Source organism: Solea solea, chromosome 7 (genome assembly GCF_958295425.1).
Source record: "Solea solea chromosome 7, fSolSol10.1, whole genome shotgun sequence".
NCBI classification, from domain to species: domain Eukaryota; kingdom Metazoa; phylum Chordata; class Actinopteri; order Pleuronectiformes; family Soleidae; genus Solea; species Solea solea.
In genome coordinates, this window is record NC_081140.1 from 16589243 (window position 1) to 16617057 (window position 27815).

The 27815-nt window shown below is 39.9% G+C and overlaps 1 protein-coding gene across 3 annotated transcripts in view; it reads right to left on the reverse strand.

Moving 5' to 3' along the window:
- Positions 1–3971: 3971 nt before the first annotated feature.
- The window catches only part of limk1a (LIM domain kinase 1a), a 45351-nt gene continuing 21507 nt past the window's right edge, over positions 3972–27815 (reverse strand). For 2 of the 3 annotated variants that reach the window (XM_058634043.1, XM_058634042.1), the window contains 13 exons: positions 18080–18189; positions 16270–16479; positions 15905–16010; positions 14707–14918; positions 13740–13926; positions 13383–13469; positions 11075–11206; positions 10394–10453; positions 9953–10018; positions 9337–9505; positions 9122–9177; positions 8470–8627; positions 3972–7793 (listed from right to left, as the gene is read on the reverse strand). In XM_058634043.1, the coding sequence (XP_058490026.1) occupies positions 7625–7793; positions 8470–8627; positions 9122–9177; positions 9337–9505; positions 9953–10018; positions 10394–10453; positions 11075–11206; positions 13383–13469; positions 13740–13926; positions 14707–14918; positions 15905–16010; positions 16270–16479; positions 18080–18189 (1722 nt within the window). In that variant the 3' untranslated portion in view covers positions 3972–7624. Of the gene's footprint in view, positions 7794–8469; positions 8628–9121; positions 9178–9336; positions 9506–9952; positions 10019–10393; positions 10454–11074; positions 11207–13382; positions 13470–13739; positions 13927–14706; positions 14919–15904; positions 16011–16269; positions 16480–18079; positions 18190–23309; positions 23526–27815 lie in introns of those variants that run through there. The other variant, XM_058634044.1, reaches the window with a different exon arrangement.

Sequence of the window (27815 nt, forward strand, 5' to 3'; positions counted from 1 at the left end):
GTTTTTTTGTGTTTTATTGACCAAATTATTAATCAACTGATTTACAACGTGTTACTGCAAACTGTCAAATGGAAATTGTTCAGTATGAAGAGGGATTTACAAAGCAGTGACTCTACATCTTCAAGGCATAGTGGCATAGTGTTCCTTAACACAATTCACTGAGCCAGACTTGCTTGTTTGACAGCTGCAGGAGAGTAAATAAGTAAGCAGATGAGCTGATGCTCGTCTGTGAGGGATGTAACGCAGACCTCTGCCGGCGGTGTTAGAAAATATTAATACACTAAAAATATCACAATACTTCATAGTGAAAAACTGCATTGATTCTTTGAAGAGCTGTGTTGATATGGAAATATCATTGATAATGGATTTGTGTTATATTCAAGCCTCTGACTGCTAGTTTTGCAGCAGGTTTGGCCATTTCATTCCCTCCTACTCCTGTCAATTGACAAAGAAAAGTGTATATTGGTTCTGCAAAACATTACTATTTTTACCATTGAACATTTTTCTAAAAACAGACAGTTTTGGAGGGAATTAATGCAATCTATTGCCTTAATTAGAATATCGCAATGGATTGTTTTGTCACCCCTGTATCGGGATATGTATATCACCAGATTCTTACCAATACACAGGCCTAATCTACATTACCCTGCACATGGGGAGGACAAAAATGCATTGCGTTGCAGTGCCCTCAATTGTATAGAGGAAGTGCCCTACAGGCTGCCATTCATATGTTTATTTTTTTTTATAAAAGGATTGCCTTTCTAGTGGAGAAAAGTGATGCAGTGTCCTATAAGATGCCCTTGCAGCTCCCTTTCCTATGGGTGCCCCCCATGAAATTCAGTCCCCAAGGTCAGACTTGGACATTCCTGCCTTAAGCGTACTAATGGCGCCTGCCCCACCAGTGCACAGTAGGTGCACTTTTAATTTTCGCTCCCTGCCCTTCTAAATGTCTGTGCATGCCACTGCTCATCTATGCTGCAGCCCTAACATACATTTAACTGTTTAATTGGTTACACACAAATACAAACAGCATAGACAATGATAAACAATAACACAGCAGTGACTGAACTAGGCACGGTTGGAAGAAGAATATTTAAAAGTGCATGACATACATTTTTCCCCCAAAATAAAGCTATCCTCCAGAGGAGGAAAGGGAAAGAAGTATTGTATATAATACATATCCATGTATGTACACATGCCTGTACTATGTTATCAGCGGCATGCACAAGTGGGGGGCAGGGGGGCAGTCTCCTCCTGGTGCCCTAATACTATGTTCACACCAGACACAGAAGCAAATTTGTCGCACAAAGACGCGAGCAGTGCAATGGGCATGATAGACGAGGGTCAATCATGCCCAGTGCACGCCCATCGTGTCGATGCGATGGCCAATCAGCTGCTGACATTCTCCGGATGATGTCACGTACTTGCCAGCGTTCACACTCCTCTCATTATGGAGGGGGAAACGTATCTTTTAATGTGTAGGCACTCAGAGCTCAATTACATAAGTTGCTATATGTACTCTCTGCTGTGGAAATGTCTGCAGAGAAGAAACAGTCGTCTTGTGTAGTGTCACAAAAGCATCTGTAGCCTGACACAAAAAAAAGTGCACCACACACTACACTGCCCTTTTAGAGTGGTAAAAACATGAGGGCCCTGGTGGTGGCCATTCATATGTGGCTTCTAAAGCAAAATATGAATTTAAAAAATGGATCGTTTCTAATGGAGCTGGTGGAGGAAAGTGATGCAAAAAGTGTCCTTCCAAACAAAAAAGGGTGCCATTATGAAGTGCCAATCTCGGTGATAGAAAGTGATGTAAAGGATGTCCCTATATAATATTGTGTATATATGTATACACAGGTGTGTGACAATGCAGAAATGTACATACTAGTGGTGCCTGCCCCACCAGTGTGCAGTAGGTGCCCTTTTTAAATGTTGCCCCTGCCCTTCCAAATGTCTGTACACGCCACTGTGTATGATACACATAAACACATACTTAAAATCAACTTATATAACCCTCAAAATGTTTCAACCCAGCAGCTACATCTCTATCCAGGTCCAGAAATAGTTGAATGTGGCCAGTCTTGGTACCATTCTAGCATAACTGCAGAATTACGGTGTGCAGCTACTACTGCTGCTACTGTGCCCCGTGTGGAGTTCACACTAACAGGCTGTTCAGGGAATTTCATTCAACTGAATCAGTGTGTAATTCCTCTACATCCATAACAAAACCTGTCCTCTCATAATCCTGGATTGAAAGGGTCTTATTTTTGCTCGATAACAGGACAGATGCTCCGTTGAGTGTTCTGACAGAGCGAATTTAAAGGCAGACGCGTTCACTGTGAGAGGTAATTTAAGACATAACACGAGCATCACCTGAGTAACAACACCACACACTCTGTATCAGATGAGATCATGACTCACTCACTCACTCACTCACCGTGGTTAAACGCTACGGACCGAAACCGGTGGCTGGACGAATTTTCCATCGCTTTTTAAGTTTCAGTTGAAACGCCAGAGGCTGCGTCCAGCTCCTTCTTCTTCTTCGTCTTCTGCTCCTGCTCCTTCGGTATTTCCTTAATTTCCTCCCTCAATCTGCAAACAACTGCGGTGAAATGACAGACTGCGTGGAGTGTTTGACCGGACTAACCCGTCCCCCCTCTGCGCGTGTGTGAGTGCGCGCGTGCATGTGTGAGTGCACGTGTGTGTGTGTGTGTGCGTAGTAACCAGTAGAACTGAGGAGCTGGTTAAGTTTAGGGCGAATATTAAATGTTGGTGATTGATACCGCTTTCTTTAAACTGTCTAAATGAATGAAAGTCCCCCAGAAGAAAAGACGTAAACCTGTTTGTTTGTATGTCGCTGTACGACCGTGTTGCCAAGTTTTATTCACTCACTCACAAAACTAGTAGCTTTTGCAGTAAGTCTTTGTTTCCCCCTTTTTTAGCCTATAAATGTAATGAAAAGGGTTAATTAATGACCGTTGTATTGAACTTTATTGTGAAAATTCTCAGGCAACATCTGCAGACACCAAGCGTCTGTATTTGTCTGTGATATGAGGGTTTCAGGGGAAACACTGCAGTATCATTAAACAGTGTCAGCGACATTTAATTTGAAAATGCGTAGGACTAATTTTGGGTGCAGCTTAAAATAGACTGGTAACGCCGTTTTCGAGCATTTCCATTCACGGGTTCGTATTTGGGAAACATTGCATCAACACACACCGTCTTATTGTCGCTGTAGACGACCCTCTCAATTTCTATTTTTTTTTTTTACCCGCCATGTGAAGACTGAAGGATGCAAATTTGGCGGAAAGCCGTCTAAACTGGCAACCCGTCCCGGACTGACGGGCCTCCGTCCCTCCCCGCCCCTGCCTGGCAGGCCGATGACGTCACGAGACACCCGCAGCTGCAGCAGCTGAGTCGAAATGACAACATTCGCACGTGGATGTAATGAGAGCAGGGTCAATTACATGTACGGCAAATAAACAAATTAATAAGCAAATTAAGAAATCAACAAATACAGTATCTTCATATAATGCTTATACACTTATTTACCTGGAAATATTGCAGAGCGCCACGAGATTAGAAATTAGGCTTACACAGTCATGGTGCAAAAATAATCAAATAACAGATTACAGTTGATTTTTCTATTCATAAACGTAATGTGCATTTACTCTACTTTACTCAATTGTTAGTTGGGTGAAGAAGTGAATTCGTCTTCCACCACAGGCATTTACTAGAGTGTGTGTGATAGTGGTGTATAAATGATATTCAAGGTTGAAAAATCAGAGTCCTTTGGTTGTACAGTATTTCTTCCTTCATCATTAAAAAGAAGCAGAGGCAGGCAGCGACCTCTGGTGGTTGACTTGTAAACACCAACGTTCTGTTTTATAGTTGCGTTCTTCTAATGTAAACTCACACATTGTTGCAGCTATTGTACTTTTTCTCTTTATGTGCTGGGGAAAATGAACAAACAGTGAGTCTTTGGTTTGTTTAAGGAGCAACAGTTTTATTTTAGCTGTGACAAAAGGAAAACAAAACAAAACAGTTGCCTCCTCAGAGTCTAAATGTACATGTTCAGGATTAAAGTGCAGAATTGTTTTCACAGCTTGTGTAAAAAAACTTAAATAAGACCAAAAAAAAAGAAAGAAAAAAAAAAGACAAATCTAATATATAATATTAAAATATCAAAACTGACAATTTAGATCTGGAGAATATAAATATGATACAGAACAAGATGAAATCCAGTACAACATAGCATCAGCAATAATGTTCAATCCACACGTGAATCAGGCTATCACTTATGATACCTTTAGAAGAAGAAAAAAAGGAAAATGGGTTTATGTTTTTAGAGTCGTTGGCAAGGCTAGCTTACAACAAAGGCACAGCATTGTTCAGAGGTAATGATCCTTTGCAAAAAGGTGCTGCTGAAGCATTCTTGTTGACCATCAATGCGTCCTCACAGACGTGCATGTAACATGCTCGACGTGGCTCAAACAGGGATGGAGACAGAAACATGGCAAAGCCACTCATGTACAGTGCATGCCCACGGACGAACACATCAACCAAGAGGGGACTGTTTCACAGAAGCGTGTCGTGTGTTATCAGCCTATACTTTAAACAGAAGTTTGCATGCTGACTTTCTTATTCTGTTAGTGTTACGTGCTGATTTCCTATAAAGCTGCTGGATTGTGAAGTAAGCTCCAGAAAGTTACGGCCCTGAGCCAAAAGAGAGTGAGGAGAAGGTGAGACAGGCCGCCAGGTTAAGTGCTCTATTATGAAAAGTGACCAGCAGAAGCTGCAGCCTCCGGGGGCATCACACGTAAAACCAAGCGGTCACAAACGACGCACAACATCGTTCACAAAGGACCAGTCTGTAGGCAGCAGGCAGAGCTGGGGCTTCATATCCTCCTGGTAGCAAAGATGGCAAAACCCTGTTTCTTAGGAGAATTCCGACTTTAACATGGAAAATATAATCAATATTTCCACTGATGTATAAACTAAACCTCGCAGAGGGATCAAACATGCAGTTTTTTTAAAAAGCTGAACCGTGCACAAAATAGATAACTCCTCACATGATCCAGTTTGCTATCAAGAGGATGAATTCCCCAGATCCCATTTTTAAAGGCTCCATCAGTGTCTTGCATTCATATGTTTCAACCTGAACTGACGTAATTTATTTCCTTATCACAAGTAGCCCAAGAGAGGAAATTAATAAGCATGGCTTCAACCAGCCATTTGGTAATATAGTGCAAATTAAAGTACTCAAATCTATACAAAAAGATCTCAGAGGATACATATATATCTATATATGTATGTATATAAAAAAGAAATGCTGTGTTTTTTTTTTCCTTGTTTCATTTTTAGCCTGGCTTCATCTGATGACTTTTTTTTTTCCATTCTTTGTTTTCTTACAGGAAGACAGGAAGAAAGAAAGAAACTAACAGATTAAAGACAGAAATCTCATGTTAGAAGGTGCAAGAGAGAGATTTTGACCAACGGAAGAGATTATTTCTGGGGGAGTGCACATATTTATGCAATACAGGCAAACTGACGTACAGATATGCACAGTGATATTTACAGGTAGCTTTTACATATAAACAAAAGTGTGGGTCATCCACAGGAAGAGAGAGGAAGAGAGACAGATATGTGGACAGACAGCTGACATGATGACACAGTACCATGGATATTATCCCCACTCCCGAACTACAGTGCAGCACATGAGATGAAAGTGAACAATTAATGACAAATCTATTGCCTTCAGAAATATATCACATAATCTGAGTTGAACATAATATGCAAATTTGGTTAATTAATAAACCTTGTTCTGACACCGATATACGGGGCTCTTTGCACAGCAGCCATTACAGGCTGCAGTAGGAGAATCACAGCTGTGATTAATAGCTGAGTTTCAGCTTACTCAGATTCAGGGTGCTTGCTGTTTCACTGTCACACTGTCCACACTTTGACGTGAACTGGGCGGATCACATCGTTAATGTGATCATTAACACATCATGGTGGATGGACATGACATGGTGCTGGAGGTTAACGGAACAGTGTCTGTCATAGCCTACTATGTAACAAGAGTTGCTAGTGTTTCTAAAAGTGAGGGTGATGCTATGTTGTCCATATCTGCCATTGTTGGGTCCACTATACCTGACAAAAAACATTGTTAAACTGAGAGAACAACCTTGTCGGAGAGCTCAGTTTGAACAGTGCAGTGTTAATCACTAAATTCAATCTAAAACTGTACTTAATCAGGATCAAAAAATCCCATGTTTTAGCTCCTTTTTTATGGTTTTCATATCAATTATTTTTTTATCTCATCTATTAATTAGTCACAATCCCTTGGCTAGAGCCTGTACTGGAATAATGGAATAACAAGATTTGATTGGCTGATGCTTGAGACGACGCTTGGAAAGAGTCAGCAGAGATGCTGCTCCATTCAAAGTGAATGAGAAGTGTTTAAATCTATCATAAAACCTCTGCTTCTCTGGCAAAACATGTCAAATGGCTGCTGTGCAAAGGGTCCATCAGATAATCCAGTATAACAAGGCTGAATAATGCCAGGAAATATTAATTCAATGATGGCGAGATGATCAAGGAATATGGTGATGAGATTCCTCTTATCTCTGATGCTAAACGTCTGTGGCCTGCTCTCAAATTACGACTCTCCTCAATTTCAACTCACCAGGCAATAAAAATATGGCAATGTCGCATATATAAAATATGTCTGTACATTTACAGTATTTAAAACATTTACAATGTTGCTAGCTATGTACACTGATACAAATACACGGTGCTATGTGAATGTTGACGTGTGACACTAACTGCTCTTAAAATTAGACAAAGTACCGAATGTATGCCGATAATGTGTATCTCAGTGTAAAGTCAGTGCTATACAATGAATGAGGGAGTGGAGCAGAGCTGCAAGGACAAGTAAGCCTGAGGTCAGATGGACACAATGCAGAAGCAGGATCTAACCTGGCAGCAGTTTTTACACCCATGCACTCTTCAATGAGCTGTTTAAAGCTGAAAGATTGTGTTTGACTTGCACAAGTGGACGACAGAAGTATCTCATCTCGACACACAGGCCCTGTCTCCGTCACATTTTTCATAAATTCAGTTTTAGGATCCAAACCAAAAAAAAAAAAAACTCACACAGAAACACCTGCAAACACATAGTGCACAATTAGAGGCCCAGAGTGAGCAAGCGGAAGGTTTGCTTTGACCACGAGGATTTACACACTACAGTTCACTACAGCAAGTATTCTTGAATGGCGTGATCGCCTAAGTTAAATCTGCATGATTCAGAAGCTTGAGTCATGGTTTTAAAGTTGGGTGTGATGGCATGACATGTTCACTGTAGCATTGAGTGCCGCAGAAACAGGCTATCATGGTTCGCGTCTCTTGATTTGAATGAATGCTAGTGTGTGTGTGTGTGTGTGGCTTTTCACATCCACATTTTCCCCCTGAGTCTGTTCAGTAAGCCTGAGCCATTCTGAGCCCGCGTCAAACATGGAGGGGCATTCACACGACTCCTCCAATCACTGCACCACCTGACGCAGGCAGTCGCTGCACTGGTGGGACGAGTTCTACCTTCCCGCGCCTCCTGTTGTGTTCAGTGCTACTCCAGCTGCTCAGGGTGGGTGTGAAGGCCGTTTTCAGGGCGCCTGATGCTGTGGTTGTCCCAGAAGGCCTTGTGCAGAACGTCCAGTTCAGACACTACGGGGAGACCAATGTCCAAGTGCATCTTAAGGTTCTCCAGCCACTCCTCCAGCTTGGTGAAAGCAGGGCTATGGAATAAGAAAGCAGATATTTTGTATTTATTAATTAAATCAACTCAATAAATCAGATTAAGAACCACAAACTGATTTAAATTTCGCTCACTGGTCACTTTATAAGCTATATCTATTCCACTGCTTGCTCACGCAAATTACTCTTCAGCCAATCACATGGCAGCAACTCAATGTATTACGGATTTAGACACGATGACGACGACCTGCTGAAGTTTAAAATGAGTATCAGAATGGGGAGATAAATGTGCTTTCAGTGACTTTGAACGTGGCATGATAGGCTGGTCTGAGTTTTCTTTTTAGAAAATGGCGATCTACTGGGATTTTCACACACAACCGTCTCTAGTGAGAAGATTTACAGTTCTCTGGAAAAATGCTTTGTTAATGCCAGATATTAATTGCAACAGTAGCTCCGATAATAATAATGTGTTACAACCAAGTATGCAACCTTGAAGCAGATGAGATACAGCAGAGGAGAACCACACTGGGTGGCCTTCCTACTTACTTCCTACTTTATTAGGTGTCCTGTGTACTTAATAAAGTGACCAGAGTATATTGGGCTCGAAAAAAACAGATTTCCCTGACCTTAGAAAAAAAAGATCTAATGTTTAAAAAAGATAAACTTTCTCTTGAGGTTCAGTAAATATTTTTGTGTGAATCTATTGTGATGTCTGACCGTTTGTCTGCATCGAGGTCACAGCACACAGCAGCCATGGGGAAGAAGGCAGGGGGACAATCTGGGGGACAAAAGTGCTCCAGGAAACCAGACACATTTAGTCCAAAGTCCATCGCCCTGGGGAGGTAGTCTGGGTCTGCGTTCACCCTGCCAATTATCTAGAGGGTGAGAAAAAAAGAGTTAAAGGTGGAGGTCTGACAGAGTGTACGGCATCCTGTGAAAACCAGTAAACCTTTCAAACTGAAGCTCATAGTCCCCATGAGACCATAATCGCTGTTTGTCTGTCTGTCAAAAACCACAAGAAGACTACTTTGCTTTTCTGCTCTCTCTAATCACCGCACTATTTTCTGACAGATCCAGTCCATCTATGGCTTTCCAGTGACTGAACCAATCTGTGGATGGTCTGAGGCGCGGCCAAAAAACCGACCACACTTCCCCTCCAGATACACATGGAAATTTATACTTGTGAAATTAACTGGAAATGAACCGTTTAACTCAAAACCTTCAAAAAAATGGCTGAATTTTGGCTTTATTCAGCACGAGTGCAGAACACACTTTAGGGTTTTCATATCAAGTGACGAGTAATGCTTTAAAACATTAAAAATAAAAATCATAAAAACATTCAGTCAAGTACATCTCTAGGAACTCTTACCTCACAGAGCATAATGCCAAAAGAGAAGATGTCTACTCTCTCATCATAGCTCTTCCCTGAAAAGTACAAATGGAACAACAATGAATTTACGGGGAATGCAACACATGATCAACAACTGTAGCACTGCAGTGACAGTATTTCTTTTTATATGTTAACAAGTGAATGTGTATAATGGAATAAATCTGCAGTGGCATGAGTGTTCCAATAGCTCATACCGTGAATCATCTCAGGAGCCATCCAGTACGGATTTCCCACCACCGTGTACCTCTTCCTGCGGTCGGGCTTCTTCAGACCTGGCAGTTTACCCTGCGACAACTTCTCCTCGTGCTTGTCGTCGATCATGAGCCGGGCCAGGCCAAAGTCTGCAACCACCACTGTGTTATCCTACACAAAGAAAATTAATCATAAAAAATAAAATGTTATGCTCCACGTGCACATTCTAGCTGTTACTACAAGATTCAAATTAGCAGTGTATGTAGCAATGAAATGCTTCTTTTTTTTTTTTTTTTTTTTTAAGTTTGAAATCTAGATATGAGAATCTACTAAGATTCTGATATCATAGAAAGGAGAAAACTTCAGATGTGAGTTGTACAATACAAACTTTATTTCATGATCTTTCTGGTTGAGTGGACTAAGTCGCTGCTGCTGTGTGGACCATGTTGTAAGAAGGCTTAGTTAACTCTTACAGCAAGGGCTAACAAAGCTCTCCTTTATTCTTGCATCATCCAACAAATGACAGGTGCACTGTTCTAAATCCTCAAAGAAAACATGCTGCACGTGCACAGGTATGTCCACAAACATACGTACTTGCAGGACTATACATGTTCTTACCTCTCGGACGAGACAGTTGTGTGAGTTCAGGTCCCGGTGGATTATGTTCATGGAATGCAGATATGACTGAGTGACAGGAAGCACAGGAGAGAGAGAAAGGAGGAGAAAGGACAAAAAAATGCAGAATTAAGCCTTCAGTGGTAATCTCAAACACATGCCAAGAGAAACAATCCTGACTTGTTTTATCTCAAGAAGCTGGTGCTGTAAATACAATAATCCAGTCATGCACGATAATCATCATTGTTCTTCTATCAGTGGAAAACATTGGGAAGCCATGACCTAATCCTGCAATTACATTGTGGCTGTGGCACCAATCTGCATGATTCTGTGTACTGAGAATCCAAACTTGTAATTGGTTTGTGTGTGTGTGCAAATGAATGTGTTATGTAGTATAATGCTTTGAGTGTGTACATGCATATTCATTCATTCATTTGTACTCACCATCCCAGCAGCGATGTCCTTGGCAATACTGACCCGCTGGTTCCAGGGATAGTTGCTGTCCTGTGAGGGAACAAAACAAAATCTAATTAAATCTGTCAAAGAAAATAAGCATTGATGTGTTTAAATCCACATGCGGACCAGCTATCGCTCACACCAGTTTAATAGGAACCAAAGTAGAAGGACATTACTCTGTGTTACTCAGGCGGAAGTAAACACAACGCAAATCTCCATACTTCCTCTACTTCCCACTCGTCTTCAGAATATGACACGCCCACTGGTGATGTCAGGGTTTGTGAGGAAGAACCAGCTGAGAACTAACTTTTCAGGTTCCAAACCAACTTTTTGAGTTTTTCCAGTTTAAACACAGTGGCCGGTTCAAAAACTACAAAAGTAGTAATATTTGCTTCTTGCACTGTTTCAAGAGATGTTATGGTTATCTAGTTAATCTACGTTATTTTCAAGTGTCATTTATTTGTTAAATCTGTTTCTATGGGACTTTTACCTTTCACAATACACCATCTTTTTTGCATATAAAACTTAAAGCCTTACAGTTTTTAAAGATTCTTTTAATTTTCTGTGTTTCCAATGCACATGGGGACAGTCTGATGGAAAACAAACCTATTGACAATGCACATAGCAGGAAATAGTCATGTTTCTGTGGGCCATGTACTCCACTCTCACCATTTTCTTGATGATTTCTCTCAGGGTGCCTCCTTTGATGTACTCTGCGATGAAGTTGAGTCTCTTGTCCTTGTAGAGGACTCCGATGAACTTGAGTACATTAGGGTGATCCAGGCAACGCATGACCTTCACCTGCAGAAACAGAGCAGAGAGAAAGTATTTAGGAGACACAGCCTGACATCATGACTCACAGCAGAGATGTCACAGCATTTTATCTAGTTTTGAAAAGTGACAACCACTGAATTACTGTTGAATCTTAATCTATTATTACTTCTCTGCTCATTATTGTTGTGCTTTCTACTTACAAATCAATAAAACGACACCACAGACTGGGTTGAACATTAATGTTGAAAAGTGTATGAATTTATGAGCTTTGGGTGAAATAACCTTTAAATGAAAAGTTCAATATGTGGGAATCTTTCAATCACTTTGTCTTATCTTAGTTTAGCTTTAGTTTAGCTTCAGTAACTATGCAACCATTAGAGTGGCATTAATCTAACTCTTGGCAAGAAAGTCATAATATTGGGTTCATAAAATAATTTTAAATGATACCAATTCGAGTCGAGAATTCAAATAAAACCTGAGAGTTTTTAGTTAGACAGAATTGTACAAGCCACACTGATTTTTCAGCATATACACATGTTTTAGCAGGAAGAGCCACAGGTGTAACTCATAACCTTAACGATGTTTCAGTTTAGTTCAAAATGGCCGCTGTGAAAAAGGTCCACAGGAATTGAATTAACAACACAGGTGTTGTTAATTAAAGTAATCAAGACCTGTTCTATTTAGATATAGATTGTAGTTCAGTAACACTTGTGTTTTCACTTTAAATAGCTGCTGTGAAACAGGATTTTAGGTCACCTATGTTTCTATTAAGCATTCAGATTGAATAAATAATAATTATTATTATAATTAGATATCTGCATGAATACAGAATCTCTGCCACTTTAGACTCCAATAGTTTAATCTCCACTAAAACAAAAGTTTTGTCCCATGATGAGTTCTTTTGTTACTGTAATATTCTGCAAATCAGATTTGTTTTAGTAAGTTCTACAGTTTTTTACTTCTTTAATAGTTTACATGTGCTGCTATGAGCATTTCTCTGACACCTCATAAAATACTCCCCTATGTGGAGGAGGAGGAGGAGGAGGAGGCACATCAGTGTTATGCACACACATAAATCTGAATTACTACCATTCCAAGTCTAATGATGTCTTAGTTTGAAATGCTTGGTACATTCCAGTCTAATTTTCACCAGGGAGGCAGTGAAGCACTGAACAAGATCAAGAGACCTGGACCACCAGCAAACAAACTGCCAGAAGGAGCAGTAATCACACTTTATTGTAGTTAAGTTTTATTTTATGGACTCCTTCTTTTACTGTGGCGTCATCCACACCAATTACAAACCAAGATAGTTAGCACAGAATAACAAAACCCTCACACATACTGTACATAATCACAGTCAAAGGAGAACAATTAAATCAGAAGGTTTTTATCTTGAGTCAGTGAGTCTAACCTCGACTAAAGCTCTACTTTAAACTTCAGTACATGAGTCACCCTATGTTATCTTATCAAATTAATGGAAGGGCAGGAGGAAGTTGACACTTTGTGAGGGAGGTTAAACAGATGTGTCTGTATTTTAAAAAAATATTTTTTAGAGATACAGAGATACAGAGATACTTAATAAACCACAATCTAGATCCTTGTCAGGGAAAAAGATTTTTCCCTCTTGGTCCAGATATTTGAACCTATATTTTGTTCAGTAAAAACGAAATACAACAAAAAGAAAATATGGTTCTCATTTAATTTGAAGTCGATTTATTTAAGAAAACAAAAATGTAAATAGATTATAAGATTATAGCCAAAGACAAATTTTCATATTGTTTTCCCTTGGACAGGTCTATGGCCCTTAATAAATAGGAATAAAACATAACAGCAATAACAGACAATTGTGCAGATTATGCATGCAGAACTGTTGTGTTCCAGGTTTGAGATGCTACAAAGGACAATACCTAAAGAAGAAAGTGCAATCTTCACTAGAGCCTGCTCTGGTTGACCTGTTTGAGTTCTTTTTAAAATATTCTCGCAGTGGAAGAAACTTTTTATATATCAAAACAGAATCAATATATTTAAAAATACATTATATGATTCGTTTGTGTAGATTCTCCTTCACCCATGGTTATAGTTATAGTTTTAAGTGTCTTGGATTCAAGGACATCTTCAAGAAATATACGTCCAGGTGCTACTTTTGGAGAACTTAATTGCGTCCTCAGTAATGCAACATCTGCTATTTTCCTCTTCCTCTTACCTCTTTCAGGAAAGTTTTCTGTGTCTCATCATCAAAGCGAATCAACTCCTTCATCACCATCACCTCCCCTGTCTCCCTGTGCGTCACCTGTAAACACACACATTGATGTAAGCAATTCAAGTTGAGCAATCAGCTGGGAAACATTCATGAAATGCAAATATTTACCATAAACATTTGGCTAAGACATTGATATTTAACCTACTGAATGTCATCATGGACATTCTGAAAGGTACATGATTTGCTAAAACCACCAACATTTACCTCCAAGGAATTCACCACAATGCTGCCATCTTCTGGCTATTTTCAGTATGACGACATTGAATGCTGCACAATAAAGTGTGTCTGCCCTTATTTTACCTTAATGGCTTGTCCGAAGCAGCCCTTTCCCAGCACCTCTCCGTGGATGAGGTCCGATGGGCGGAAGATGCGGTGCGTTCGGTTTGAAACGACACGGAGTGATTCTGATCGATTGATATCTTTCCTCTGTGAGATGGGAGACGCTGCGTTGCTCGAGCCTGGAGACTTATCAATGCTGCAGCTCCGTCTGTGAAGAGAAAAGGGAGACAGGCAAGGTGAAAAGCAGGAGAAACAAGAGAAGGAAAGGAACAACAACGCTGAAGAGGATTATTACAGTACTATTCTTATTTCAATACTTCAATACTTTAGAGGCTTTCCTTGGACATTTTTATTGAACACAACAAGAGTAAATGCTAAGAATTTGGTGAGAAGAATTTAATATAATCACTTATATTCACATATTGAATCTATACAATATTAAGCAATGTAAAAGGTTAAATTACTTGACTGTAGTAAACTCATTGGAGATAACAAGGTCAAACCTTTGACTTTTCATTTCCATTAAACACACAAAAGTTTTAGGTGTGAAAGTCACAAAATATCTGCATATTTAGTCCAATGAAAAATATGTTGCTGACAGATTTAAAAAAAAAAAAGGCCATTAGGGGAGGGGTAACATTAAGGGGAGAATATTGGCAGAAATTGAATATACTACGCAATATAAAACTTAGAAAAGGCTTTTTTATGTACTTGAGGCAAGGGCCTTGCTTTACAGTGGCAGCATCTTGTAGCACCATGTTTCTACAGGAGCCGAAAAGGAAAAACGGCCAGTGTGCACTTCTAGCTTTTAAGGAGAAGCAAATAAACCTGAATAACATCCATTCTGGTATACTCAGGCCACATTAGCCTGATGTGCTAAGGAGAAGAAAGAGTGAGGGGAGGTGTCCTCTATTTGTTACAATCTGCAGTCTCACGATTAGATGTAATGTCATTATTTCTTATAAACACTTTAAGTCGTGTTTCTTACGTGATGATGCGTGATCTGAGGTTGCTGATGTCTGAATTGGGGGGCTGAGTGATGGGCAGGATGGGACTGGGTCCATCAGACAGAGGGAAGGACAGGGGGTCGTTCAGTTGTTCTTCAGCCTCTGAAGAGCCTCCCTCGTGCCCCGGACTGTGAGGGTCGTGTTCGATGGTGAGCTGAAGCAGACGACTCGTCTCCTGGATCAGCAGGTCGATCTGGAGGACGAGGAGGAGGAGGAGGAGGAGGAGGAGGAGGAGGAAATAAAATCAGAACTTGAGTGCTTTCGGCCAGCTGAATAAATAGTCTAATGGATGAAGTAAAGCTTTTTAACACTCAGATTGTATCTGTTTATTCAGTGTTGAGTGTTGCGATGAGAAATTTATTCTGCTGCTTAATGTCTCCGGGATGAATAAATATTTCATTTCACACAGAGAAATACTGAGTCTGCTGCACTTGTAGCAAAACCATTAGCAGCACAGGAACTGGATACTAGGTAGATCACAGCGAATTAAATGACTTTAACTTTTCCTGTTCATCTACTGTTGGTGTCTAAAATAAGTATTTTGTATTAGATAAAACTATGAAAGTATTAAGCAGACCTTTGTCAACAGGTATATATTATTATTTGTCAAATTGTGTGTTATTTTCCACCCCCATTTTCATTTTTATTTCATGAAAAAACTCAAACACAAATAATTATTATATAAAAACTACAAGTAATCAAGCAGCTATATGTAATTGTATGTCATTGCTATTGTTGAGCAAAATATTTTTTGGAATAATAGAAAAAATATGTTTTAAAGTCGTTGAGTGAAATCAGTTTTCCTACATTTGGTAAGAAACAAATATGTTATTTTGTGTCACAGTGAGGAAACATATTTTTGTGGTACATAAAGAATCCTAAATTTAATCTTTATGACTCATGAGGACCTAGATTAATATGGAATGGAGTCTCCCCATTGTGGCTCATTAAAATCAACCACTAGGATGAGTATTTTCAAATCACACACGTAACATGTAATGACTTTAACCTTAACGATAATTGAAATTGTTCTTCTATTATTGAGTGCTTTGGTCATGCAGTGTACAGCAGAATCGTACATAATCCCACCCCTAACTTAAGTATCTTAAGGTCAATGGACTGCAGTTTGATTTGCACATTTACAGTAGTAGTAACACTGACAGTGTGAGTAGTGAATACCTCATCTAGAGGAACATTGTGAATGGGCGTCCCATTGATTTCTAGTATTTTATCTCCAACATGGATGGAATTCTTCACGTCTGGGCTGATGCAGTCTGTGTCCACCCTGGATGACGAAGAAGAACAGGGAGATAATAAATGACAAAGCACCTTTGTAAGACATGATTCTTTATCACCATTCTCAGCTGATTTGAATATCTGTGAGCGAGTTAGATTTTCCTTTACATTTTAAATGAGTCCTTCATTTTTAATCCTCTCTCTTCTCCTCAGTCTCGCCTTTGCTCACTCTCTTTCTTACTCCCATACAAACACAACATGACAATTTACACACAGAAAGAGAGAGAAACAAGGTGAGGCAGACTCACTGTGAGACTCGGACAGTGTGTCCATGGTCAGGGTTGAAGCCGTTGGTCGGGCTCAGTGGCTGATCGATGGCCACAGAGAAACCTCGCCCTCTGCGACCATTGTTGCCCTCGGCAGAGGCTGGGATGGACACCAGTGTGACCGTGTGAGGGATTTTTGAGCATGGAGAGTCTGGCACCGGGGTAACGATGGTCTGGTAGTAACAGTGACCACTAAAGGAAGAGGAGATACAGGTGAGGCGGGGGAATGGTGGACAGAATGTAGGAGGGCCATCATGGAAAACAGGGGTAGTCAAGTAAAGAAAATGTGAATCCACGTGAGGTTTTCGTGGCTCCACAAGCACCAAAGCAATCAAAAGAGACACGTTGTGTTCTCGTTACAACAGTTTTCACAGCATCACATGTTGTTGACAGGATGTTGGTTTAGAACTGTACATTCATTGTTCAGAAGCGAAAGTCACCATGACCATTGATAAGTCAAGTTCTGTTTTTACAAACATGACTATTTCCCCCGAAAACACTGAGAATGCTGGTAACTTGACTCCTGAAGCAACTATGAGGTGATTTATAACTTTAAAACACATTAGTGCTGAAACCTAATCTCACTGAGCTTCATTTTATTGAACACAAAGCAAATATCGCCCCGTCCTTAACAGCAATTTATGTGTAGTTCCTTCTCTGCTTCCCTCTCAGTAAATGTGACTAAATCACAGAGGACACAGAGAAGAAGACAGGGGACGCTGTGTCTCTGTCCTTTTCAGCTTGTTATTTACGATAAACTCAGTTTTAAAGCCTAAGGTGGTCACAATAATAATAACGATAATAATAATAATAATAATAATAATAACAACACAACTCTGGGGCTACACAAGTTAAGAACCATATGAACCTAAAATATTTATCGCACGTAAAAAAGTGGCTTTGATCATGACATTTTCAATTAACCTTTTGAATTTACCTTAAAATAACTATAAATTACTGTATATTGCCTGTGTTCTATTTCTGCCATTGCCAGATCATGAGCGGGACAGGAAGTCAGACACTGTTACAACATTAAAAATGTTATTTTCAGAATAAAAGCCCCTATTTTGTTATTTTTATTTTTTGTTTTTTATAATAATTTGGTGCCATAATCGTAATTGATTATGGACCGTCCCATCTCCTGGACAATCCAATCTCTGAAGGACAGTCCAATCTCTGAAGTAAGACCTGACAGACTAATAATGATCATTAACTTCCTGGTTAGAATCTACAGCTTTATTGATGGAGATATTGTCACAGAGTCTGTAACTGCAGTTTATAAGTTAACACACATGATCTGCTCTGAAATAACTCTTCCTGAGAGGTTTTTCTGCAACACATTTCTATTGCAATCCATCTGGTTGAAAACTCCAGTTTAGAAGAGACCAAATGCACCAAAATCCAATCAAATAAACTCATACAGTATGTGCACATCAAAAGTGTGATTGCTCTGATTTTACACTTTTTTTTTACCACATTTTATTTTTCATTTCAACAAGTCCTTTGAAGTCAAAGATTAACTATATAAATTTCAGATTGTGTCAGTTAACAGCAGCTTTAGTGTCTGCTTTGTGGTCTTTGTTGAACTTCAAAGGGACGTCAATTGGATTATATTTTGGCAGAAGAGAGAACTAGAAACACAAGGACGAGTTGGACAAGTTACAGGGAAATACAACACAAAGCATTATGCAGTTCAATTACATTCATTCAAAAAAAGGTGTACCTCTACAATATGGTTTGATTTAGTTAATATTGCACTATGATACTACACTGTGTCGTGACTTGGCCTCACCAGTAGAGTTTGGATCTCTCCACCAGAGCGTATGTGTCTCCATCACCGATGAACGTCCTGCAGTTCAGACAGCTGAAGCACTCAGGATGATATTTCTGTTCACCTGCGACCTGTAAAACACATAAAACCAGTTTTTAACCCGCTTGTTTCCGAGAAACTCACACTGAGTGACAATGTGATGAAAATGTGGTGTAAATGGATGTCAGATAAAGTTCTCTCTGTTGTGGAGAGAAAGCACCAGTAACCCAACAGCATTTGTGATGTGACCAGAACAACAGTGAACATGAGGCTTCAATAAGTGGAATGATAGTAGGGTGAGGTCTGGTTGCCAAGGGTAATACAGAATTAGAAGCTGGGGGATTGAGTTTACCGCAGCCAGATCTCTTTCCAGGGCTTAAGGCAGTTTAGAAAAAAAAAGACTTGACTTATGGCTGAACAACAAAGAGGGCAATGAGAGTAGATTAATCACACTGGCAGACCGGGGGACACAATGGTCCTGCTGAAGGTTTCAGGCCTGGGTGTTCTTCAGACCAACAGGAGGAGAGGAAAGATACCACACTCGTGCCGCTGTTCATTAAATCTGTGTCCTTGCTTGTTGTGACTCTGAAGATTTAGTGGCCGTCACCTTCACATATCAATACTGACCCTTTTAACTCCTTAAGGTACATTTTGAGCCATTAATGCAAATGACCCACCCACTCAAACCCACCTAATTGTCTTTATGATTAAACATGAGCTACACTTAATACTTTGAGTGGCAGAAAGATGTGGAGGGAGCAGCAGGTCCCCATGACTGCATCTCAACTGCAATAATCTGCAATGCTAATTCAGTGTACAACGACTGTGAGGAGGGTCAGGGGATGCAGGACTGCCCAATAAACAATAATCAATTAAATGCTAATGTAAAACCAAAGAGAAAACACATGTACTCGCATTATATTTCCTTAGTAATGCAATATATTTACAGCCATTAAAATGATTCATATAACCAAGCAGTCAATCAACAGAACACAAGCTCGTTATTATTTTAACAATCTGGTGATTGTGGTTATTTCTAGAGTCGCAACTAACGATTGTTTTCATAATCGATGAATCTGTCGATTATTTTCACGATTAATCGAGTAATCGTTTGGTCCATAAAATGTCAGAAAACGTTAAAAAAATGTCGATCAGTGTTTGTCAAACCTGGAAATGATGATATTCTTGAATGTCTTGTTTTGTCCACAAAGCAAAAATGATTGAGTTTTAATGATTTCTTTGGTATATGGAGCAAAGAAACAAAGAAAATGTTCACATTTAAGAAGCTGAAACTTGTTTTAATAATGAAAAAAGGTTCAAACCGATTAATCGTTTATCAAAATAGTCGACGATTAATTTAGTAATCGATTAATAATCGATTAATCGAGTAATTGTTTCAGCTCGTTATTTCTCAAGAAAAATATCAAACTTGTTTCCAGCTTCTTAAATTTGAGTATTCGATGCATCTCCTTTGTTATTTGTTACAGAAAATCTAATAATATTATTTATTTTGCCATGGATACAGACATGGAGCTTTCATAGCCCTTAGAGCAAAATAAAGCGTAACAGACACATGCCTCAATGGCCAATAAAAGCGAAACAAAATGAGGGGAAAGGGAAGAGAATCAGAAGAAAGATTCAATAAAATCATTGTTTAAGGCCATATGTCTGCTGCCCCACCCGCCTGGGCAAAACTACAGCTGCACAACAGATAAGCAGATGCTAAGAGCCGTGAGGCTGCAGGGAGGAAGACACTGTGCCAGTTTATTAATTAACAGCTTTTTGAGTAATTAATTCGCTGCTTCCAGGTAAATACGAGGAGGAGAAGATGCTTTTGAACATACAAAATACAACACTCTGACTTATTTGAGGTTTGAATCTTTCCGTTTGTACAGTAAAATGACAACGGTTTAGTGTCAATAATTGTAATAACAATAGCAAGCAATCAGCTTTAATTTAGGGCCGAGAGCGCCCTCCTCTTGACTCTTGCATGTTTGTTTTAATGGCCAAGCTGACAACACAAGATCACAGCAGAGAGACGGAGACACAAAGCAGGAGGAAAGAAAACAGAGATATAGCAGCTGTGTAATGGGCAGAGGAACCAGACAGGCAGCTGCGGGGCTTAATGTCCATTTTAATTTCTTTATTTGTGCTCCAAACAAACTCATAAACAATTACTGTCAAACATTGCCAGTGAGTGAAAACACAATGGTTCAGAAAGTAAAAAAGTAAAAGTAAAAAAATAACAATCAGAGACTTTAAAATTTAAATAAATAAATGCATAAATTAGGGGGGTCTAATGTATGTCAGAGCTGAGAGTTTGGCTCCGTGAGTGAGTGAGTGCATGTGTTACGTTAGGTGTCAGCCTACAAATGGTCAGGACAGGAAAAGAGGACAGCTGGAGGGAGATGAAAAGGGCGTGTGGCCCTGCACAACCTGACACGGTCGCTGCCATTTGCTTGTCATGCAGACAACACACACACACACACACCTCTGAAAGACAACAGCTGCTGCCCTCAAATTTAGGAGATGTTTAGGAGATGTTTCCTCTCCAAAGAGTTAACGATAAAGACAGAGAGACAGATACATGATGTTACTGTAAATCTTTCAAAAGACAAAATTCAAGACACTCCACGTGAATTTAAGCACCACTGCTTCGGAATTATTTTTTTTTTTTTATCTCCGCTCAGCACAGCATGTGTGTCTTACAAGCCTCTGGGAGTTCTTGTCTTTTGATTCGTGCATTAGCTCATCAAGGTCATGAATGTGTGACTGCATGTGTTCGCTGCTTGAGCAACATCGTGGTCATTTCTTCTCGCAGCAAACCACAAGGCACGCACATGTCGCCCTCAGGGAGAAGGGTGAGTGGGTCGATGAGGGTCCAGCGTAGAACAATGCTTTCTTCACCGTGGCCGAAGGAGACCTTGGTCTTAGACTTAGACTCCAGTTAAATAAGAAATTTAAGACAATCATATCCAGATTTTTAATCTAAAAACACTTAAAGTGTGACACTGAGGTCCAGCTCATGTTACATCCTTCTCTCATATGGACACGTCCAATAAAACATCATCTCCTCCATGGTAGACGATGACTGCTTTGTATATTTCTGGCTGCTGCTGCTACAGTGGGGCCAAAATGCATCCCGAGGACATTCAGAGTTTACCCTTGTTTCTAACTCACCTACAGTAGAAACATTGTCAGCTCTTTGTGACCTTCTACATCTCCTCTAAACTCTTAGAGCTTCCAGAAATGCAGTCTCTGGGTCTTTTGATCGCAGAACAGAAAAGACAAAGGGAAGGGTTTCTTTTTTTAAAGATACTTTACACTTAAGGGTTAAAACCATTGCTCACTACTGGGTTCTCGATGAATAATTGAAGCCAGTGGTGCTGTGCTCACAGAAAAACTAAAAAGCAATAATCACACACAGAGACTGACGTACTGGCATGTCAGGCCCCTTCAGCTTTATTTGTTTTTAACAATTTACGCGTGTGGCCTTAAAAGTTGGCTGTAGATTTTAATTTTAAGCAATTTGGAGGAATTTATGACTGTGCAGTGATTTCTGCAACACCAAACACTTCAGACAAGTGTCGGTGGGTTTTGTGACATTCCTTCAAACCAGTCACTCAGCACTTTTTCCTGAGCTGAGATCTAAGACATCAAATATTATACATTATATTAGGATTTTCTCATGATGTTTTCATTTAGCTGAAAATCTTCTTTGTAGCTCTTTATAAGACAGATAAACAGAGACAACTGTCTTATCTGATGATTGGACCAGACGGCAGATAGATCTGCCATAAACTCATGACATGTCGTAGCTTAGCACCTCATAAACCAAAGTGGGAAAGTTGTTGCTGATTGCCTTTTTAAAACAACAACACTTGTGTGTGTGTGTGTGTATGCAACTGAATATCTTTGGGGCTTAGACTAAGACTAGGACTAAGAAACATTTAATTATTAAGTATTTAACAACTACTATAACTAAAGGAAATAGTCTATTTACTATTTATCTTATGTCAAATGTATAGTCCTATAGAACATACAAAGGTCACATCATTAGATGTTTTTTTTTAATATTTGTGTCATAAACATAAAGGGTACATATGTTTATATTGAGGAAGACCTCTTCACGACCCTGCCTTGAATGTGGTGCCTTGACCCTTTACCTTCACATCTATTTATCACCACTCAAACCCCCGTGACTCCACTCTAACCAAATGTAGCACAATTACCTCATATCATCAACACCGCTGTTGCCTCTTCACTAAATGCTCCTTAACCTCACCTTTGATGTGAGGGACTCTTTCACTTCCTTCACTCAGAAACTACATCCACATGTGAGGACGCCTGCAGAGTCCACAGACAACATGAGGAAAGTGTTTTTTCAAATGACCTCATAGTAAAAACGTGCACATGGCACCTGATACTCCTCACAGAAGGGGTGGGGTGGGTGGGGGGGGATCTACAATGAGCTCAGATTGAATGAGGACAGAATGTGTCAAAGGGAACTCCTCAAGCTTAAAGATGACATGCATGACTAAGATGAAGCTCAAAAATAATGACATGATGCTGCCAAAAAAAAACCCCTTATACACTTCCCAGCTCCAGCACACATCATTTAGGCAAATACAATTAGAGTGAGAGTCTGAGGGAGAGAGAGACAAGACAGTAAGCCACATTCATGCTCTTTGAATGGAAACCCCCTTCTGCTTCAAACATACAGTACCACAGCATACACAGGCCTCCGCTTTAGAAATGCTATTATTGTATTCGGCCTCTTCTGTGAGACTCTTTCTTCCACTATGGTTAAATGTGGCCTTGATTTACAGTGCGACTTGTATGTATGGACATGGAAAATGACACAGTTATTAAACATGGCAGCTGTATGTGATAGCACACGTTGAAGCTTGTGTTTATCTGAGGAAGAATGCTCTCTAAAAATAGCCACGCGTGCCATGGCTCATCAGTTTTTCCTCAGACAGAAAATGAGGAACAAATCTGTGATTTCACTTGAGTTACACTTCTATAATTAAAGGAAACACAGAGACGAATCTGCAAATGCGACGGGCAAACCATCTCAACCCAACCGGCAGCCTTTTGGGACCAGCTGCCTCCTCACCAGCTCATCACTCACAAGACACCGGGAAGCCAGATCAGCAGCAGCAACATCATCATCATCATTAGCAGCAGCATCACAGGAGAACAGCCTCACCTTCTTATCTCTTTTCCACAGCCTGAGACAGCAGAAGCTCCAGAAAAATAAGTCTCCCACCATGTCAGCAAGAGCTGGCGTCTCTCCCTGCTGATCTAGCTCATTCCAGTGAAGCAGCCGGTTCACGCTGTCACAACAAAACCAAGGCTGAGAGGCAGAGCTCGGGGTGAAGAGAGTGAGAGGAAGAGGGACGGAGGCAGGGAGAGAGAGAGAGAGAGAGACCAGCCCACGCCTTTGCAGCTGAGCTCATCCTTGAAACAGTGACACTCCTCCTCCTCACTCCCTCCCCCTCCCACCCTGCCTTCCTCTTCTCTCACTTTTGCTATGACCTCATCGTTTCCTGTTAAGCCCCGCCCCCTCTTGCACATGTGTCGACTGGCTACTTCAACTGCCCCTCACCCCTTCCTCACCCCCTGGTGTCTTCTGTAAATTCCTCTCACATGCTGCAATCACATTTTGAAACCAAGAAAATATATCAGAGTGACACACTTGCAAAATGTGGATATTTGTTTATTTGTTGTGTACTAAACCTTTGGTACTTTGTGTGGCATTGTTTTAAGCATTAAGCGGGTAAAATGTCTGGTCACTATATATTATTGTTACAGCTGCAAATCATGATTATCTACATCATCAAGTGATTTTTGCAACCGATTAAACAATTAAAATGTCAAAAATTGTGAAACTAGGATTATCGCTTCTGCCTTTCAAGTCTTTAAGCGGATACATTTTTAATGACTGACAATCAGAAACATAAAGATATTTAAATAAGATATTGTAAATTATAAACTGGCTACTAACCGGTTTTGCCAAGAACATCAGCCATCCTCATTTCACATATTTACAATATAAGATTCAATAATGCACCTTCCAGGCAGCACTAATTGAACAGCTCTCTCTAGATCTCCTCTAACTAATGAAATTCTACATAAAAGTAATGAAATAGGTCCATGTTCAAAAGACAATTAAATGGCTTCATACTGCCGTGACCCAGTGTGACCACACGCTGTTAGATGATATTCACAGACATTCCTGCTAATGGTGTTTAAGCCTCACTTTGTCCAACAAGTAGCATTTAAACTTAAATTGAATATTCAACGTTATAGATAGTATATTCAATTTCACACCTAAAAGTTACACACTGGAGCTTTAAAGCTTCAAACACTGATTGTGAAACAAAAGGTGAAAATAATTTAATTAAATAAATTTTTTTTCCATCGATAGTTGCTTTAGATTCACAACCGTAGCAGAAAGTACACAGCAGATAAACAACTCAACTGTATCTAAAAATATAAACCAAAACCAAAAGCTGAGTTTATGCTGGAACCTCGCTGCCGTGCACAGTCGTGCGACTTGAGGGACTTCACTCCAGCGAGGCTGCTGCTCTCGTCAGTGTTTCCACTCAAGCAAAACAAGTTTCCACAAACCCAACGTCATCCAGCCCAAGTGTCCTTGAGCAAGGACACTTCACAGGCTCCTTCCTCTCTATGTGACCCTATCTGATGCAATCTGAGAGCACGCCCTGATCTCAAATATGAGTGCAGACTCATGGTTGTGTTTAACAGCTGATACAGTTGCTAATAACAACCAAGCAAAAATGAACATGATCTCAACAAATAACATTTCCCAACATTTATTACACATGTGTCCTTACTCCGTTTAACAATCACCGGGCGTTTACAGAAACAACTGGCTGATTGTCACCAGTGGGAGTTGATGAACTGAATCTGGGAATTTTCCATTGGTTTGGCAGCAAAACGCCAAAACATCCCGATTTCTCAATACTTGCCACATATAGCACTCATACAATATGACAAATATGCAACACCGCCAATGAAGGTAAAAGGTTAAATCATATAAAAAACATTCACACACATTCATTTGCAGCACGACATTACAAGTGTAAGGCTCTTTTTTAATTTGTGGATTTCTTATTTGTGTGTATTTTATCTGTTTTTCTACCTACATAAAGACCACGGGTGATCAACATGGCACTCAACTGAAAAAGAGTAAAAACAATGAGGTGTATCTACCACATTAAAAACAAGACCAGTAATGGATGAGCTGAGGGGAAAGCACATGTTTTAATGTTCTCAACACATGATTTGAACTTTAGTGAGGGTGCATTTGGTGTCAAAAAAAACTTCCAGTGATGCATGGGTACTTTTCATTTCAGGGAAATGTCTTAGATTTCACTCTCAGCATGTTTCTTGTGCATGTTGCAATCTGTTTTGTTGCAAAACAAAACAGAAACAAAGAAAGTACCCAGGAATCTAACATAACAAGTGAGACTTTTAGCAGATTTTTTTAAGATGATAACAAAAGTAGCAATTGTATATATGGTAATGTCAAACACAAGTGACACCTGATTGTGACATCACCTATAAGAATCTGAACTCTCTCTCTCTCTCTCTCTGAACATTTTAAACTGGCACCATGTGGATGTTTTGCAAACACAGTTCACAGCAGGCTCCTATTGGACAATAGCAGTTGTCAATCACACTGGAGTCCACTCATACGTGCCAAAATAGTCTATCTAACATATTTTACAGAGCTGAAACTAGTGACGGAGAACTTTTTCCATAGACTTCCATTCAAACAGTTATTTTTGCATCCAGTGAAGTCGCCACCTAGTGGCAATTCAATATATTCCTATTTAAAATCACATTACTTGGTCCATTTTTATATACCACCTGTAGTCAGAACAAGAATATAAGGGCCTGGTGGACAAACGTGTTGATGATTATGGGATATGTCATCATTAACCCACCCTGTACACCTGTCATTCTCACACTTTTTTATTTTATTTTATTTATTAACTTTCCCCACAAACTATTTCTACAACTTTATTCTTTTATCCACAGATTAGTCCATATAGCTGACATGATGAGTTTATCCAACTTTCTACCCATTGTGTATCTCCTGCAGGTCAATAAGAGTTAATAATTCTCTTAATCATTTATTACTCATCCGTGAATAGTAAGAAATTATTCATCCACGCAAATCTCTGGCATCTAATGCAAACAGGCTGACGTTTGGCCTCGCTGCCATGACATGTTATAGTGGAGAGAGTGGAGATGGCTGCGATCACTGAACATCCGTCTGTCTGTCTGTCTGTCTGTCTGTATGTAGAACGACTGGAGAGGAAATCATTAAATTACACTGTGTAACTATCTGTTCAGGGTATACATCATTCCCAGTGTTGGTAGGAAATAACGCAGTAACATCCTCTGACTCAATTATGACCAGTTTACTCAAGACTGACGCTGTTGATGGAGCCACACACAATTCCTAGAGTGTATTATTAGATGATATTGTCATTCTGGTCAGCCTTGACCATCCGCTCCACAAGGAGTTTGAGTTTCTGCCCTCTGGACGCTGTTTCAGGTCACCTTTAAGGAAGACTAAAAGACTTCATGTCTCCTTTATTTCAATAGCAATCAATAGTGTTTCTGTCTTTTTAGTGCACTGTGCACTTTCTGTTATTCTGTTATTGCCCTGGGTATGAACTTCCGTTCCTGGTTTTTATTGTTGCGGTTTTTGATGTTGTTGTTCATGTGAACCCGCGCTGCACCACAAATTCTCCCCCTGGGGACAATAAAGTTTGTCCCGTTTGTGCTACGTAGAGTGGAATAGATCGTACTCGGAACAATGGCCCCGTCTACAGGACAGCTACAGTTACTGAGGGAACAAAAGTACTTACTTTGAGCCACACAGTTCAGACAAAATAGACAAAATAATCTCTCTGTTCAAAGTTAGTTACTTGTTTGTTTGTTTGTTCTGGGCCAAAATAAACCAAAATACTGTGGAATTAACATCTTAGCAAACTCTTTCCTCCTGAAGAGACGTAAAAGAAAGAATTCAGTGGAGACTTTTTGATAGTGTTTGATAGTTTTTTTGATATTTGATATTGATATTGATAGTGTTAATGTAACTGAAATTAATGTTAATGTAATGTAATGAAAAATAGGTTTTTGACAGATTGCCTCCTACACTGCACAGGCACCAGGTGAACTCTACAGGACTTCAGTGTGCTTGCTTCTTCTTTTTCTGGGCGAGGCAGACAGTTGTAGAATATTTTATTGGTCTGACCATCTTGGCCAGAGAGCTTGACTGGACTGATCTTAAATTTACTTCAGTGAAACTGCAGGGATAGTCAATCAGAGGGTTCACACTGTAAACGGAGCAGTAAAGCAGACAAGGGCAAAGAAGAGGAGAGATGGTGCAGCAACATCTCCAACCAATTCACTCTGAGTCACCTACATGTTTCATTACTAAGATTACACTGAAAAGGGCAAGCAGTCAGGAAGCACACACACACACGCACACGCACACGCACACGCACACGCACGCAGTGAAGGGTCGAGTCATGAATCATTTCTGCTCACCGTGACCATGAAGCATGAAGTCCTGCAGAATCAGAGAAGCCAACACATGGACTCACACACACACACACACACACACACACACACAGGTTTGCACAGATATCTTTTTTAGGACAATGCATTA